At 44.5% G+C, this 17,070-nt stretch overlaps 1 protein-coding gene across 2 annotated transcripts in view; it reads right to left on the reverse strand.

The window, feature by feature from the left end:
- Positions 1 to 17,070, reverse strand: part of nipbla (NIPBL cohesin loading factor a) — a 41,300-nt gene that overhangs the window by 2,757 nt on the left and 21,473 nt on the right. For both annotated transcript variants that reach the window (XM_046348133.1, XM_046348135.1), the window contains exons 25-46: positions 16,840 to 16,983; positions 16,581 to 16,667; positions 16,214 to 16,440; positions 13,940 to 14,042; positions 13,295 to 13,393; positions 12,943 to 13,089; positions 12,508 to 12,642; positions 11,674 to 11,772; positions 11,462 to 11,515; positions 11,242 to 11,350; positions 10,219 to 10,349; positions 8,795 to 8,935; positions 8,423 to 8,516; positions 7,931 to 8,085; positions 7,662 to 7,752; positions 7,065 to 7,238; positions 6,519 to 6,709; positions 4,446 to 4,553; positions 3,986 to 4,186; positions 2,415 to 2,561; positions 569 to 945; positions 61 to 235 (exon numbers count right to left, since the gene is read on the reverse strand). In XM_046348133.1, the coding sequence (XP_046204089.1) occupies positions 61 to 235; positions 569 to 945; positions 2,415 to 2,561; positions 3,986 to 4,186; positions 4,446 to 4,553; positions 6,519 to 6,709; positions 7,065 to 7,238; positions 7,662 to 7,752; positions 7,931 to 8,085; positions 8,423 to 8,516; positions 8,795 to 8,935; positions 10,219 to 10,349; positions 11,242 to 11,350; positions 11,462 to 11,515; positions 11,674 to 11,772; positions 12,508 to 12,642; positions 12,943 to 13,089; positions 13,295 to 13,393; positions 13,940 to 14,042; positions 16,214 to 16,440; positions 16,581 to 16,667; positions 16,840 to 16,983 (3,189 nt within the window). The remainder of the gene's footprint in view (positions 1 to 60; positions 236 to 568; positions 946 to 2,414; positions 2,562 to 3,985; positions 4,187 to 4,445; positions 4,554 to 6,518; positions 6,710 to 7,064; positions 7,239 to 7,661; positions 7,753 to 7,930; positions 8,086 to 8,422; positions 8,517 to 8,794; positions 8,936 to 10,218; positions 10,350 to 11,241; positions 11,351 to 11,461; positions 11,516 to 11,673; positions 11,773 to 12,507; positions 12,643 to 12,942; positions 13,090 to 13,294; positions 13,394 to 13,939; positions 14,043 to 16,213; positions 16,441 to 16,580; positions 16,668 to 16,839; positions 16,984 to 17,070) is intronic.

Below are 17,070 nucleotides of genomic sequence, written 5' to 3' on the forward strand. Positions count from 1 at the left end.
AGGCAGTATAACTCTGTCCGTGTTTGGGACATGCAGGTGGTGCCAAAGCCTAACACTCACATCCAGGTACTGCTTGACTATCCTCGTCTTGATATCGTGAGTGAACACCACATTGGCCCAGTTGTTGGACAGGAAGTCGATGGTCTGTCGGGGCTTGAAGTGGATGTTTGTCTTTCTGTTCACCGCCTTGTCGTACACTTTGGCTGACTCAGTCGGCGAGTACTTCTGGATTTTGCTGCAGACAAGGAGAAAGTGAGTGAGTTGTTCATTGTGCATTAATTATCTGAAGTCCATAGCCACATCAAACCAATCAAATGAGTGATCAAGGAGAGTTCAAAAGCGGTTTGTCATAGCCAGACAATCAATTCTTTTTTTAAGAGATTTTGCCCTCAGAGATTGAGTATTTGAACCTGGATTCAAATACTACTCAAAATTGTTTGCTTTAGCCTAACAGGAGTATTTGAAAGGATTTAGAATAGTATTTGAACCCACGTCTGCCTGTAAACCTTAGTAGGGATGTCATGTGTGAGGCACCTGTAATTGGTATTATATATCACGTTATATACACCTGTCTGAGAAGCTGTAAAGGTTCTTGAGGTGCTGTTTGAGCACGAGGAGCAGCAGGATGCCCTGCGAGGCGTTGGCAAAGTCCAGGAGCGACGTGGCGTTCTCAGGCAGTCGCCGCATCACCCGGTCCACATCTTCCACGTCCAGGTCTTCCAGGTCTAAATCCGACTCCGAGCTGGGTTCCTCCACAGCCACCGGCCTCTTGGACTTCTTAGGCCGCCGCACCACCTCGTCATCATCATCAGGGTTTGAGTTTTCATCGCTCCTGGGTGAGTCACAGATCTCCTTGTCCTCGTCCTCCTCCCCGCCAGAAGCGTTCTTTGACTGGCGCTCCTTTCTAACTTTGGGCTCGCGGCGCCGCGGCTCCTTCAACAGAGACTGGGGAGAGAATGAGAGTGGGGAATCTGTCAGCAAATGGTCTATTTGTGTGAATTCTAAAATGGTACTGTGTGTATGTCTTCACAAGTATATTTGATCATGTTAAGATAGGCTGGACACATTACATTTAAAAAAAACATTTTCTGATAACTAGTGAATTGCATCTGCCGTGGAGCCCAGTTTCATAATATTACCATATGTCCCAGCTGCCTGCCGTAGTTTAAGTAATCACAAAAAAACAGGTCTTATTTTAGGGCATTTTTCACCCTGCCAGCTCCCATTAGTTCTATTGAGCAGTGTGGCACCAACTTGCCTTCCAAACATTCTATTTCCAGCTTATTGTTCAACATCACAATGCCTGCTTTGCTATTGTTGGAAATGAGACCTGCCCACGTTTTTTGTGGTTAAAATGTAAATGATAAAAAAAACTACTCATGGAACTCTGAGGTTGTCCCATTGTTTCCTATAGAGAAATATAGGCATGTTTGTATTTTGCCAAATATCTCGCAATGTGTATAGATTTTTTTTTTAATTGATAGCATTTTAAAATCATGAGAATCTCCTCTTTCTAATTATGTAAGGCTGGGAAGTGTATTCCGTTGTCATCAAACGCTAGCCCCGAAAAACATTTTGCCCTTGGAACGCTGAGCTCCTCCCATTGTTTTCCTATGGAGAGGCATGCTGGTATATTTCGCCAAATATCTCACAATGTGTATATTTCGATTTTTTTCAAGTCATAAACCATTTTTAATAATGATAATCTCCTCTTTCTAATTATGCAAGGCTGGGCAGTGTATTCCGTTGTCATCAAACGCTAGACTAGAAACAATCAGAAGTTGCCATTTTTTCCCCTACTTCCTCGTTATGCAGACATACGCACACTTGACACCATCGAGGTGCGGAAGTTAACTTTCTACACAAGTTATTTTTCAGTTTTGTCCTAAGAACAGACTTTAGTGGTCAAATAAAAAAGGGATACATTTTTTGGTGCCATTTAGGTGAAATTGAATTTTAAGCATCACTCCAGTCAAAACAGGCTCTGCCAACGTTCCATTCCATTAATTTGCTATGGGCTCAAGCTAGTGTTCCAGCTTAGCCAACGTTCTGTTCCATTCATTTGCTATGGGCTCGCACTAGTGTTCCAGCTTAGCCAACGTTCTGTTCCATTCATTTGCTATAGGCTCAAGCTAGTGTTCCAGCTTAGCCAACGTTCTGTTCCATTAATTTGCTATGGGCTCAAGCTAGTGTTCCAGCTTAGCCAACGTTCTGTTCCATTAATTTGCTATGGGCTCAAGCTAGTGTTCCAGCTTAGCCAACGTTCTGTTCCATTCATTTGCTATGGGCTCGCACTAGTGTTCCAGCTTAGCCAACGTTCTTTTGACATTTTCAGCCTTGGGTGAATTTTGACTCATTCTACTGTCCAGCCTAGTTAAGAGTACAAGGTGTGTGTGTGTGTGCGTGCTCCTGACCTCTTTGAAGGTCTGCAGCAGGTTGCTGCCGGACACAGACAGTGTGATGTCGATGTGGTGCATAATGAAGAGGGGCTCCTCCTGGCTCTGGTAGGGGAAACAGGCCAGGTTGTCAGCTATGAACAGCAGCATGTTCACTTCAGTCTTCTGTAGAGGCACAAGAGACACAAGCCATCAGTCAAACGCGCACATTCATACACGCATTCCTGATGCCTAGTCACTTTACCCTGCCTTCATGTACATATCTACCTCAAATACCTTATTATTATCTATCCTGATGTCTAGTCACTTTACCCTGGCTTAATGTACATATCTACCCCAAATACATTATTATTATTATTATCCATCCTGATGCCTAGTCACTTTACCCTGCCTTCATGTATATATCTACCGCAAATACCCTGTATATAGCTCCACATTGATCTGGTAGTCCCTGTATATAGCTCCACATTGATCTGGTACTCCCTGTGTATAGCTCCACATTGATCTGGTAGTCCCTGTATATAGCTCCACATTGATCTGGTAGTCCCTGTATATATAGCTCCACATTGATCTGGTAGTCCCTGTATATAGCTCCACATTGATCTGGTAGTCCCTGTATATATAGCTCCACATTGATCTGGTAGTCCCTGTATATATAGCTCCACATTGATCTGGTAGTCCCTGTATATATAGCTCCACATTGATCTGGTAGTCCCTGTATATATAGCTCCACATTGATCTGGTAGTCCCTGTATATATAGCTCCACATTGATCTGGTAGTCCCTGTATATATAGCTCCACATTGATCTGGTAGTCCCTGTATATATAGCTCCACATTGATCTGGTAGTCCCTGTATATATAGCTCCACATTGATCTGGTAGTCCCTGTATATATAGCTCCACATTGATCTGGTAGTCCCTGTATATATAGCTCCACATTGATCTGGTAGTCCCTGTATATATAGCTCCACATTGATCTGGTAGTCCCTGTATATAGCTCCACATTGATCTGGTAGTCCCTGTATATAGCTCCACATTGATCTGGTAGTCCCTGCATATAGCTCCACATTGATCTGGTAGTCCCTGCATATAGCTCCACATTGATCTGGTAGTCCCTGTATATAGCTCCACATTGATCTGGTAGTCCCTGTATATAGCTCCACATTGATCTGGTAGTCCCTGTATATAGCTCCACATTGATCTGGTAGTCCCTGTATATAGCTCCACATTGATCTGGTAGTCCCTGTATATAGCTCCACATTGATCTGGTAGTCCCTGTATGAAGCTCCATTCTTGTGTATTTTATTCTTCGTGTTCCTATTTGAATTCAAATCTAACTCGGCATTGTTGGTTAAGGGCTTGTAAAGCAAGAATTTCTCTGTCATGTCTACACCCGTTGTATTCTGCACGTGACAAATAACACTCGACTTAAAACAATAGTACGTTTTCTTGACCTTTATTTACACAGGAAGCCTATCAGGAAAGCAGACCTGGCCAAGAGGCCAACGCCGTAAGAAAACAACATAAATCTAACTATCAAGCAAATAGTTGATTGATAAAAGAGGTGGGGTTTGGATGAGGAGACTCACGGAGCTGTCGTCAAACAGGTTGAGCAGGGAGATGAGGAAGGCTCGCCGGTGCTGCCGGTTCCCTCGGACCATGGAGAAGAGGTGGGCGCAGAGGGCCGAGGTGGTCTCGTCATGCCGGAAGCCTCGGATGATGCTCTTGCGGGATGCCATTATGGCCTGCTGCACCTGGTAGGACATCTTCATCCCAGCCACTGCCTTCATCTGTAGAGGGGAGACGCGTCGTCAGCTAAAGCTGATAACACCAGGCCCAAATGGCACCTTATCCCCTATATAGTGCACAACTTTAAACCAAGGACAATAGGGCTCTTGGTCAAAAGTTGTGCACTATATAGGGAGCCATTTATGACGCTTCCTTTGGTCAACCGGTGAAGGGTTAACCACCTTCGAACTGTATGGGAGGAGTTTGAGGATAAATGGTTAAACGTTTGGAGGTGTGCTACCATTTAGAGTATGGACTCACGTGAATGAATCCGGTGTACTTCTTGTCGATCTCCACCAACTGCTGGTCCGCTTTGTTTCTCATACTGGGCTCGGGGTCTGTTCCCATGGCGATGAGATACGGTACACACTGGAGAAAAGACACTGGTCTGAGGGGAAAACATCCTAACAGGGGTCTGAGGGAAAAACATCCTAACACAGAGGGTCCTCTTTTTATATTCGGGGAAAAAAACTCCCCTCTTTAAAAAAAATGTAAACAACTTTTTTTTATTGTGATAGCCTATAGTAAATAAAACACCAGCTTGATTTTGTTTAATTTGAGGGACCTTGGAGCATGTTGATTTGAACCTAATTTCCTGAAATTCTACGTAGTTTAACCAGAATTATGACATTTTTTAGGTGGGCTATTTGACGATAATAGATATGGGAAATAAAGACCCGATTTCCCCAAATATTATTTAACTAAAAAATGTTTTATGATCATTTATATGAACCCTCAATTTAATTATACAGAAAGTGATTCAATCAATTGATAGCGAGTCACACATTGCATGAAATTACTTCCCAAGCAAAGTCCAATTTCTTTGACTCCTCGACTTTAGGTCATAGCTCTGCTTATAATATAATAATAATAATATATGCCATTTAGCAGACGCTTTTATCCAAAGCGACTTACAGTCATGTGTGCATACATTCTACGTATGGGTGGTCCCGGGAATCGAACCCACTACCCTGGCGTTACAAGCGCCATGCTCTACCAACTGAGCTACAGAAGGACCACATGTCAGAGAGAAACTAAATATTATTCCCACGTGTATCAGAGTCGAGTCTTCCTCTGTCATTGCTGACTTGTGCGTAGTTTTAGATCGGTATAAATAATTGCGAATTGTATAGAATATATTTTTCAAAAACATCCTAGCACAGGGGTATTCAACCATGTGTCTGTGGATCCCTAGGTACTGCAAGAGGTCAGAGAAAAATATACACAAAAACTTACTTTAAAAAAAAAAAGTTTTGTAGGAATATCGCTTGCAACAGAATAAACAAAGTTTGAATTACATATCTACAGCCGAAAATAGGATATACTTTTTCTAAATGTCAACTTCAACTAATATTGAGCAGATTACACTGAAAAAGCACCCGTGAATAGGCTACCCGAGCCGCTGGCTATTGGTTAAGCTTTCCTGACATGGACATACAGTATGGCTAACCTTTGTTTAACAAGCTAAACAGCTGCTCTTAGCAGTTGCTTTTGGAGTTAACTTACTGGCTAATAATACACTTCCTCTTCCAATTATCTACCAAATCTTTTCATTTTAAATATGTTGATTGCTTCTCCTTGCCATCATCAAAAAGTTTAGCTAGTGTATGATGGAGTCCCTGGGACGCCGGTTTGCCTAGGAGTGGGTCCCTGGGACGCCGGTTTGCCTAGGAGGGGGTCCCTGGGACGCCGGTTTGCCTAGGAGGGGGTCCCTGGGACGCCGGTTTTCCTGGGAGTGGGTCCCTGGGACGCCGGTTTTCCTGGGAGTGGGTCCCTGGGACGCCGGTTTGCCTGGGAGTGGGTCCCTGGGACGCCGGTTTGCCTGGGAGTGGGTCCCTGGGACGCCGGTTTGCCTAGGACGCCGGTTTGCCTAGGAGTGGGTCCCTGGGACGCCGGTTTGCCTAGGAGTGGGTCCCTGGGACGCCGGTTTGCCTGGGAGTGGGTCCCTGGGACGCCGGTTTGCCTGGGAGTGGGTCCCTGGGACGCCGGTTTGCCTAGGAGTGGGTCCCTGGGACGCCGGTTTGCCTAGGAGTGGGTCCCTGGGACGCCGGTTTGCCTAGGAGTGGGTCCCTGGGACGCCGGTTTGCCTAGGAGTGGGTCCCTGGGACGCCGGTTTGCCTAGGAGTGGGTCCCTGGGACGCCGGTTTGCCTAGGAGTGGGTCCCCTGGCAAGAAAATGTTTCAGAACCCCTGTGCTAACACACACTGGTACGAGGAAAACATCCTATGGAATGGGCACTTCATTCCAATATTCTCCCAGTAAAGAAAGAGTGTCACAGACAGGGTTATAGACTGCCAAAAAGCTTAATTTTTTCCCCAAACAAGCATTGTTTACCTGCACGGGGTGGATGAGGCCCTGGTTAAGGGTGAGTGCGATGACGTTGAGGGCAAAGTGGCGCACGCTGGACTGGGTGTGGAAGAAAGCTTCCAGCACCTGCTTGAGGTACAGCTGCATGATGGAGCTGCTCATGCCCGATGAGATATCCCCCATCTCCTTCAGGTCCTCCTGCTTGGACAGCTTCTTCCCTGCATGACGAGAGACAGACAGAGTCACCAACAGCTGAAGACAGAGCAGCACACATCGTTAAGAGAAGACTGCTACCAAACCGTTAAGGCTCAGTTTGGGAATATTTGTGTCACGTTAAAAGGAGTAATCTGAAAAAACATTTTGATCTCATGTATGGTTGAGTCCTTGTTTCCATAACTCCGCCTATGAATTTGAGTGGTTATATTGATCCAGCCCCATCCCTAAACTGTTCTCCAAAACAGTGGCGGGGTGTCTGTTGTTGTTTGAACAGATCAAGCTATGCAAAAGCTGTGAGGCTGTAAGAGGGTGTGCGAGTGGGTTGGTTTGGCTTCGGAGCAGGCGGGGGTTACTCACACTGCTGGTCAGCCTCCTGCATGCGCGAGTCCTCCTCCTGCAGATAAGTCTGCAGGTTCTTCAACACCTGGATCTTCAAGTTGACCGAGGTGCTCCTGTCGGCCAGGATTCCGTTGTACAGGGTCTTCACCTCCGGGGAAAACATCTGGCTAGGGTGCATGATCACCAGGAAGCCTGTGATGGAGCACAGGATGGAAGACCATGGGTGAATTCATTAGTTCAAAACATTTTGCAACAAAAAAGAAAAACAAGCAGTTCTTATTGAACAACTTCAGGGTCCATCCCCCTTTCATGGCGTTTGCCTTCTAATGAATATACCCCTGGATTTCATAGCGACCCAGAACAAAAACGCAGGACTGCGTTCAGAAAGGCACAACGTTGTAGAATGTTCAAATAGACATAGATAGACATGTTGGTTTGGCATAATATAACATAAAATTCAAACGTGTAGAATAAGGAATCAACTCAGCTCTACTCATAACATTCTACAAAGTTGGCCCCAGTCCAATTTTAGAAGAGGTGAGGAGGAATCAGAAGGTGAACCCAGCAGGCCATGGGCGCGGGGGGGCGGGGGGGCAGGTGTGCGTGACATTTTACCTAAGCCGATGATAGCCTTGGTCTTCACCTCCTCGTCCTCATGTTTGGTAAAGTAGAGCAGCAGCTCCAGCACCTTCTCTTTGATTACCACCTGGACAGAACAGCCAGAGGGAGAAGAAGAGATTATGATTGATGTACCAGGTTGGAAGCCCAGGTTGGAAGGTTGGAACCAAGGTTGGAAGCTTAAAAAAGTGACTTCTTATTCCCAGTTATTTTACATACATCCATATGACTGAAGTTCGGTTTGAATTATAAAAGGAGTCCTTTACCTTGGTGATGCCCTTGAACTCCTCCATGTCGAACTCAAAGTGTCGACACAAGGCTCCCACGGTGAAGAGGGAGCGCAGGAGGGCCGGCTTGTTGGCAGCCAGAGCTGTACTGTTGGGATCTTCCTGGTGCTGTGTCTTCAGCTTGGTCAGAGCACCTTCGAAGAACACAACACGGCTGGGTTATACTCAATATTCTCTAGACGGATTTGAAATGCATTGTATCCACAACGTGTGTGGCTGAATTGTCAAATCAATCAAATTCAAAAACACCTGCGTGTTGTTGTGTGTCAGTCATAACAGACAGAGCTTGAACACACCAGGAGTAAGCTGAGGAGATGGTGTGTGTGTGTGTGTGTGTGTGTGTGTGTGTGTGTGTGTGTGTGTGTGTGTGTGTGTGTGTGTGTGTGTGTGTGTGTGTGTGTGTGTGTGTGTGTGTGTGTGTGTGTGTGTGTGTGTGTGTGTGTGTGTGTGTGTGTGTGTGTGTGTGCTCACCGTAGTATCTGTTAAAGCAAGACCACACAAACTTATAGTTGTGGGTCACCTTGTTGACCACGGCGCCGAGGCAGCTGACACAATGTTGGACAACCTGGCAGAGGCCGGAAGGGGGGGGGGGATATGTTCAGTTGTTTAGCAACAACAACACTATCATCTAGCCTAGTAAAAAGCATGAGCTCATTTTAAATGTGCAGGGCATGCGATCCAACATTCAAGTAATTTCCTCAAAATTCCCAGAAATCCCAGTTGGGGATGAAGCAGGCAAATCAAGAAATCATTCGATCAATATTTCTGGAAAAGCTAGGAATTCTGGGAAAGTTCCTGGAGTTTTGCAACCCTATATATCCAGAACACTAGGACTCTACGCACCGTCATGCCGTATTTGATGATGAGTTTCATCAGGTCTTCCTCTATGGTGGTGAGGAAGGTCTCAGAGGGGTGCTCCAACAGAGGGATCACCAGCTCCAGGATCTTGGCCACGTTACAGATCACCATGAAGTCGCTGGCGTTCTGCACCACAACACAGCATTAATACTCAGCTTTCCATACAATCTTTATATGAACATAAAGTACACGACAGGCCTGATGGAAACAGAACATTTGAACGGTAAACTTTCCAAATGTCGACAAAACAAAAAACACACTAGACAGGGCGGAATCTTCGTGTCAGTAAAATTAATTATGCGAGAAATGTCAGTGGAAACGCCTTTATGTGCAAATATTGATATAATAACCACCATCATATCAAAGTGAAACTTGGGAGTCACGCGATTATATGTTGTGTGATCCTCCCACTACGACTCAGGAAAACATGCAGTTGAATAAACTACTACTGATGAAATAAGTTCTGATGAACTTCACAGGGTGGTGAAACATGAGCTTGATGCTCCGTTGAATAAATATCTAGGGTCTTGTTCTGGTTAAAATAATCTTTCTCATCATGTAGGCTATACCTGCACTGTATCTGCACGCTGTTTGCTAGAGAGAAGGTGCCAATACCACACTGGGCACATTCACTATTTAACGCAATGTTTAGTGACAAAACCATCAGTAGAGTTGAAAATGTTATCGAAACCCATTTAACTTGTGTATTTTTTTAATTTTTTTAATCGGTACGTGGGAATTTAACCGCAGGTTATTTTTATGTGCTCTACATCATCGCAAAACATCTCTGGTGGGGAAATTAGAATATTATTTTTATGCATATTTTTGAATATATTCATGGAAATGTGTGGCCAACTGGATGGCTGGATGTGTGGCCAACTGGTGACTTTCTTCACACTGTGGTCTGAAATGTGCATTTTACAATAAACACCACAGAGCCATCCAAACATTTCAACCAGTACCATTATGTTCTCTCTCATTATGTGGAATTGTTCTATAGTATATACTGTATATAATTACTTGTTAATTATTTTGTATATATATTCTGTATAGACCTATTCTAGCTCCCAAGTGGTGCAGCGGTCTAAGGCACTGCATCTCAGTGCTAGAGGCGTCACTACAGCCCCGATCCGATTCCAGGCTGTATCACAACCGGCGGTGAGTGGGAGTCCCATAGGGCGGCGCACAAATGGCCCAGTGTCGTCCAGGTTAGGGTTTGGCCGGGGTAGGCCATCATTGTAAATAAGAATTTGTTCTTAACTGACTCAACATTTTATTTTATTTAACTTGGCGAGGTCAGCACCATTTGACCAGGTCAAGTTCTTGGTACAAGCAAATGTGTAAATAAAGGCGATTCTGATTTGATAGGTTTTGCATTTAGGGGGGGGGGCTCTTTGGGATAATCTCACATTGCACTTGGTGGTCAGGTAGGGTTGCATGGTCATGGCGTGTTTGACGATGAGCTGAGCCCGGATCTTGCTGAACAGGAAGAGAGTGGTGATGCAGGACACCAGGCGGGTGGAGTTCACCCCTTTACTTTCTGAAAGGGGACAAGAATCACGTTACATTAAAGAAATCCACTCACGGGGCCGCCAGTTTGAGAGCCCTGGGTTAAAGGGATAGTTCACCCAAAAACTAGATATTAGTATTTTGTTCATAAATCCACTGTTAATACAACCCCTCAAAAAGGGTGCATGTCAGAGGTCAATCACCCAAAGGGTGCATGTCAGAGGTCAATCACCCAAAGGGTGCATGTCAGAGGTATATCCCCCAAAGTATGCATGTCAGAGGTATATCCCCCAAAGTATGCATGTCAGAGGTATATCCCCCAAAGGGTGCATGTCAGAGGTATATCCCCCAAAGGGTGCATGTCAGAGGTATATCCCCCAAAGGGTGCATGTCAGAGGTCAATCACCCAAAGGGTGCATGTCAGAGGTCAATCACCCAAAGGGTGCATGTCAGAGGTATATCCCCCAAAGGGTGCATGTCAGAGGTATATCCCCCAAAGGGTGCATGTCAGAGGTATATCCCCCAAAGGGTGCATGTCAGAGGTATATCCCCCAAAGGGTGCATGTCAGAGGTATATCCCCCAAAGGGTGCATGTCAGAGGTATATCCCCCAAAGGGTGCATGTCAGAGGTATATCCCCCAAAGGGTGCATGTCAGAGGTATATCCCCCAAAGGGTGCATGTCAGAGGTATGTATATCCCCCAAAGGGTGCATGTCAGAGGTCAATCACCCCAAAAAGTGTGCACATCAGCAATCAAGTTCTCAAGATGGAGAGCACTTTCAGGACAAAGCAAAAACTGTGATGGGTTTTTTGACAGATTTGTTTATGAGTGATTCGATAGTTTCAGTGATCTATCCTTTTAAAGAAGTGTCCTCTGGAATTGGTGGGGGAAAACAAGTCAAAACAAGACTGAAGCAAGTTACCTGTAAGAGACTCCTCGTATTTGAGGATGTGCTCCACAAGATTGTCCACGAGCTGCACACAAGCCTTCTGGGCTGGTTTGTAGGCAGCGTCTTCCTCCACTTTCAACAGCTGACAGAGGAGAGAAGTGAGCAGAAAGACAAGGAGGTTTGTAGCCCCAACGGCACTCGAAGAGATTCATTTGGGTGAATACGCCAAGGCAGCGGCACTCTAAATACTTACATTTTGAAGGAGTTGCTCGAACCAATCGTAGCCCGTGTCTTTGCAAGCCGTGACCTGCAAAACACATTGAGCATGTTAACGATCGCACAATCCAAGATGCAGTCGGATGTAGGACAATAAAATCAGAACATCTGCAAAATGACTCGCATGTAAATAACACATGAAATGATTAGAGTTGAACCAGATGACAACGGCGTTGACGTTGCACTCACCACGTCAGTTATGTTGAGGATCTTCCTGGTCATAGTGTCTTTGTCGTGGGCCGGGGTCGGGGTGAACCACAGCTTCTGGAATGTTTCGTTGACTAGTTTCTGTCATAGGGACAAGTATCACAGTTGAGTCAATACGTCACACATGGAGACAATGAAGCTTCATGTTCTGACAGGAGGTAAGTGTGTATATTATAGTCTCATTGACTTTTTCTTTTTTTACCTGCACTGTTGGGAGCATAAGAACTTCACTGTTCCCCCGATGCAAATATAAATCGTAGGGTACAGTGACATTCTTATGCTGTGCATGTGATTAATAAACTCATCTATTGTGTAGACAGCTTCTTCTCAGAATACACAACTACTCAACGAGTGGACAATACAGCAGTTTAAAAAGGTCCATTATAGCGTTTTGTGTATGACTGATTCCAGATAGGAATGTTAGTTAGAGAACTGTCATTCTCATTGAATGTAAGTCCGATAAGCGGTAGATCCATTCTATGCGTCATATTTCTATGCTCCCCCCCCCGTAAGTCAATTTTTTTATTCTTTTTACTTATTACTTCAAACAGCTGAAAAAAAATGATATTTTTTGGGGTATAGAAAATATACATATCCTGTGTAAAAAAATAATATTTCACAGCAGTTTAGATGGTATAATGATTCTCTACACAACACACCGCTTGTTGTGTCACAAACTGAAATTAGACCAACGTGAACATGTTTAATATACATTTCTACACATTTGCACCTTTAAGCCTAGAAACAATAGGGTCTGTAGTTGTTTTTGAGATCCCGGTCAGGATCAACTCTGGGCCCTAATGATAAGAGCAGTACCTTAATGCCCTCCTCGTCGTTGACCCGACGGATCATCCTCACACACATCTCTGTAATCTTGTTGAAGGTGGGCTGCTCCAGACAGATGTCTCTCAGGATCTTAATCACCCTCTTCCTCACGCTGATACCCGTGTCCTGAGGAAGAGATAGAGCATGCAGAAACTTACAGAAACTTACTTGACCGTCTCGTATCTCAAGTATACAACTTCAAAAAGTAAAACTGGCTGTACATTTTAACTGAGCGCCAGTGGTGGGTGCAATGCTTTTATTTAGCCAATAGGTGGCAGTGGAAGACAACAAATGTGCATGAACATGAGGTGAACTATCCATAAAGTCTCAAATGGATTGATGGAATCCAGTGCAACACTCTTCAGCTGAGATTGCTTTTTCAGACACTTGGGGTGTGTGCGTTGCGGTGTGTTGCTCGGGGCTCACCAGAATCCTCTCGATAAGCATGTCGTAGTACTGCTCAGTGAGCTGGGGTCGGCTCAGCACGAAGCGGCCCAGAAGCTCCACGGCCGCCTCGCGCACGCTGGTGGAGTTGTCCATCAGACGTCCATGCACTCCACGCTGCATGTCCAACTGCACACACAGCCAGGGGAGAACAAGGTTAAAGGGAACACACCACAAAAAAAACATGTTTTTGTATTTTGTTCATTCCGTCCACTGTTAACGCACCATGTCATCCGTCAAGTTTTAAAAATAGAACACATACAAAGCAAAAAAAACATGATGTTGCTTTCACACTGCCACAGGACAAGACTGGTCACACATTATACACTCTTACCCTGGAAAGAATGCTAGGATCCACAGAAACCACCTCAGACAGACATTTCATGGCTTTTGTCCGGACAGCGATTGCACTCTCCCCCAGGACTCGCAAGATCTAGAGAGAGAGAAAGAGGGTAATGAAAGAGAGAGAGAAAGAGGGTAATGGAAAGATAGCGAGGAGGTAATGGAGAGAGCGGGGGTATTGGAAAGAGAGAGAGAGAGAAAGAGGGTAATGGAAAGATAGCGAGGAGGTAATGGAGAGAGCGGGGGTAATGGAAAGAGAGTTAGAGAGCGAAGAGAAAGAAAAAGGGAGATGAGAAAGAGAGTCAGAGAAAAGCCATGGTGTTGCTCATTGTTACTCACTGCCTGGCAGGACAGAGCAACATCAAGTAAGGAGAACTGATCTGGTATCAGGTACGACCCTCTGTCCATACAATGGTATTCATTATGATCTAGAAGGTGAAACTGATGGAAACTAGCTCTATACTCCAACTCTGAGAAGCATTTTGATTATGGGTCCTGAGTTCATTTAACAGCCTCAAATCAAACATTATTTAAAACCACAACACTACACAAGTAAAAAAACACAAAATAAAGTAAATAAATGAACAGAAAGCAACAAAGCAGATGAATAAAAAGAACATGCTTGTGGGTTTCTTGCCTGGGTTAAGTAAATATCAAAGCTCTGGGCGAACGGCCTCATGGAGGCTAAGTAGCGGACGATGAGACAGGAGTCGTCGTAATCCACCGTGTCAGAGTTCATTCTGCCAACACAGAACCGGTTGGGGAAAACAGTTTTAGGATTAACATCAACCACTGGGGGCCATCTCCTTTTTTATTACACCTTTATTTAACCAGGTAGGCCAGTTGAGAACATCTTTATTTAACCAGGTAGGCCAGTTGAGAACATCTTTATTTAACCAGGTAGGCCAGTTGAGAACATCTTTATTTAACCAGGTAGGCCAGTTGAGAACATCTTTATTTAACCAGGTAGGCCAGTTGAGAACATCTTTATTTAACCAGGTAGGCCAGTTGAGAACAAGTTCTCATTTACAACTGCGACCTGGCCAAGATAAAGCAAAGTGCGACAAAAACAGAGTTATACATAAACAAACGTACAGACAATAACACAAAAATAAAATATTTTTCTATTTATGTACATTGTGTGCAAATGTAGAAGAGTAGGGAGGTAAAGGCACTAAATAGGCCTTAGAGGCTAAAATCATGACAATTATTAATACTGGAGTAATAGATGTGCAGATGATGATGTGCAAGTAGAGATACTGGGGTGTAAAAGAGCAAGAGGGTAAGTAATAGTATTTACAGACAGCTGATCCTTCACATCAGGCTATACAACAGCCTTGTTACGGAGATGGTTCAGCATCGGAATATAATTATATCCATAAATGAATAGATATTCTACAAATATAATACATATATAATTACAATGACTAACACTATTCCACTGGGTGGTCTGACCTCGGGTTGTGCAGGAATACATATGTTCATATCGTAATTACCATCCTTCTCCCATGTTTGGATATTTACAAGTTTGTGAACAAGAGACATTGTGCAAATGAACACAAAACGTATGATGCTTTTTTCTGATGGAACAGCAGAACAGGTGCTACGCTGAGATGACTAGCCAAGTAAACAACATAAAACAGCTGGTCTCACCTGCTTCTACTTCCTCCTGTTGTATTTACAAACAAACACGTGACTGTCTCAACTGTTGTGATTGAACTACGGTGAGATTTACAATGTAAACTGAGCTGGAGAGAGATTCCCAAAGGCCGGAGCGTCGGCATTCTCATCCGCAGCGCTCGCTTCACAAACTCAGGACATGCCTGACAAAGCATGCATTGTCATTGTAGCAAAGAATTTCTAAACTAAAATGTTTTGTTCATTTTGGTGCCATTATTAATACTATTGGCCATAACTGACTTTGGCCCAAAAGGCCTCGCATTTTTTCCACGTTCAAGGAGCTTTCCGATTTGATTGGGGTATTTTGCCTAAAAACCTTTTATTATTTTTATTTTATTTTAATAAAAATCAACTCTGCATCCCTGCCCAGCCTGGCAAGAGTGGTCCAAAGGGTGTTAAATTATCCCCAGTGGCTCTGCAAGTGTGGAGAGGATGTTCTCCACTGCTGACCGGCTCTCCAGGCACCATCACGAGCCCGAAGACACAGACTGGCCAGACTCCTGCTTCTAAAGATGAATTCAGGGCCTATATGCATAATTTACTATAATGATAGACTACAACAACATGTTTTAATGCAGCATGCTCTATGTCCCCACCAGAATATTGTGTCACTGGCAAACGCTTCACAATGTATTTCTTTGTATGTTATAGCCTTGAAATAATACAGCCTAAATCATTCAGGCTCCCTGTCTGGCTCCTGACCTATTTACACTGTTTATATGCTGTTTAATATGACATGTAGCCTATTTGAAATGATGTGCGCTTCTTACATTCATCTTTTCATGTTGTTTATTCAAATACTTTTCATTCAAATCATATGGTTTGGTTTCAATACTTCTAAACCAAAATGGTAGATCCAGGTAGTCACAACAATAGATGGATGTTGGTTAAATTGGGATCTTAATGAATGGAGTGAATATGGAGCAGCAGTTTATTTTCTTGTGAGCGTTGTTAGCGGAGGGGTTGGAAAGGATGTGGCACGCGATGACTGGGATTTCCAACCACACAACTCTGCTGAAATCCTCTGAATGTAAGATACTGTGACAGGAGAACTGAAGAACGGCATCTGATTTATCTCCTAACATATTTCACTAGTTGACTGCAGGTTAACCTAAAAAGCAGCTACAAATAGTCAAATGTATTGAGCTAGAAACCGTTTCAACGGTACTGACGTTATTAAAAAACTATTTCCAAATACCTCGGGACAGACAGACACACAGACGTGCAGTACCTCAGGGTGGTGAAATGGGAGGGGACCGTCTTTATGATCTTGCGGAGGAACTTCTTGCGTGCCTCGGCACGCTGCATGACCTCCCCAATGGTCTCGATGTCCTTGGCGTGGTGGCCAGGGCCGTCCGACGAGTCCTCTTCCCGGTCCCGTTTCTGGCTCTTCATGGTCTTCTCGGTCTCTATGGTGGTGTCGCGGAACCACTGCGCTATGTAGAACTTCCTGGCAAACTGGCAAAAGCAAAGTACACAGTTAGTAGAAGGAAATATCTAATTAATATATTATTTGTTAAGCATCTATTCCTTCCAAAAAAATAATCTCAAAGTAAATAAAAATAAAAATATTGAGCGTAGTGGTGTAACAAACTGACCAATAGAGAAGGGTCGGTCTCTGTGTTCTCCTCCATGTAGTCCAGAAGGGCTTTCTGCAGTTGCTGGGTCTCGTCGTCACCTTGGGTCTGTGTGGGAAAAGGAAAAAATGTCAAATGTTCCAACCCTTCTGCGCGTTTGTTCCCCCTGCGCCTCTGTCCTGTCCCCGCCCCCCCCGCCAACCTATTTGGTTGGCCGCCTTCAAGTCGTGTCCACGTCTGAATGCAGGATCGGAGAAACAGCAGTCATGTTGTTCCCTACCTCTTTCAGGATGCGGTCAATGGATCGCTGGTCCATCTTGCTGGTGACGGCATCTTTGCGCAGGCGAGCGGCCACCGTGCCTAGATAGTCCAGGGAGGCAACCCTCAGGGTCATCTCCGTCTGCTTGTTACTGAACTGGTGCACCTGTGAGTGAGTGAGTGAGTGAGTGAGTGAGTGAGTGAGTGAGTGAGTGAGTGAGTGAGTGAGTAGGGTACAGAGAGGGAGGCAGGG

Source organism: Oncorhynchus gorbuscha, linkage group LG04 (genome assembly GCF_021184085.1).
Source record: "Oncorhynchus gorbuscha isolate QuinsamMale2020 ecotype Even-year linkage group LG04, OgorEven_v1.0, whole genome shotgun sequence".
NCBI classification, from domain to species: Eukaryota; Metazoa; Chordata; class Actinopteri; order Salmoniformes; family Salmonidae; genus Oncorhynchus; species Oncorhynchus gorbuscha.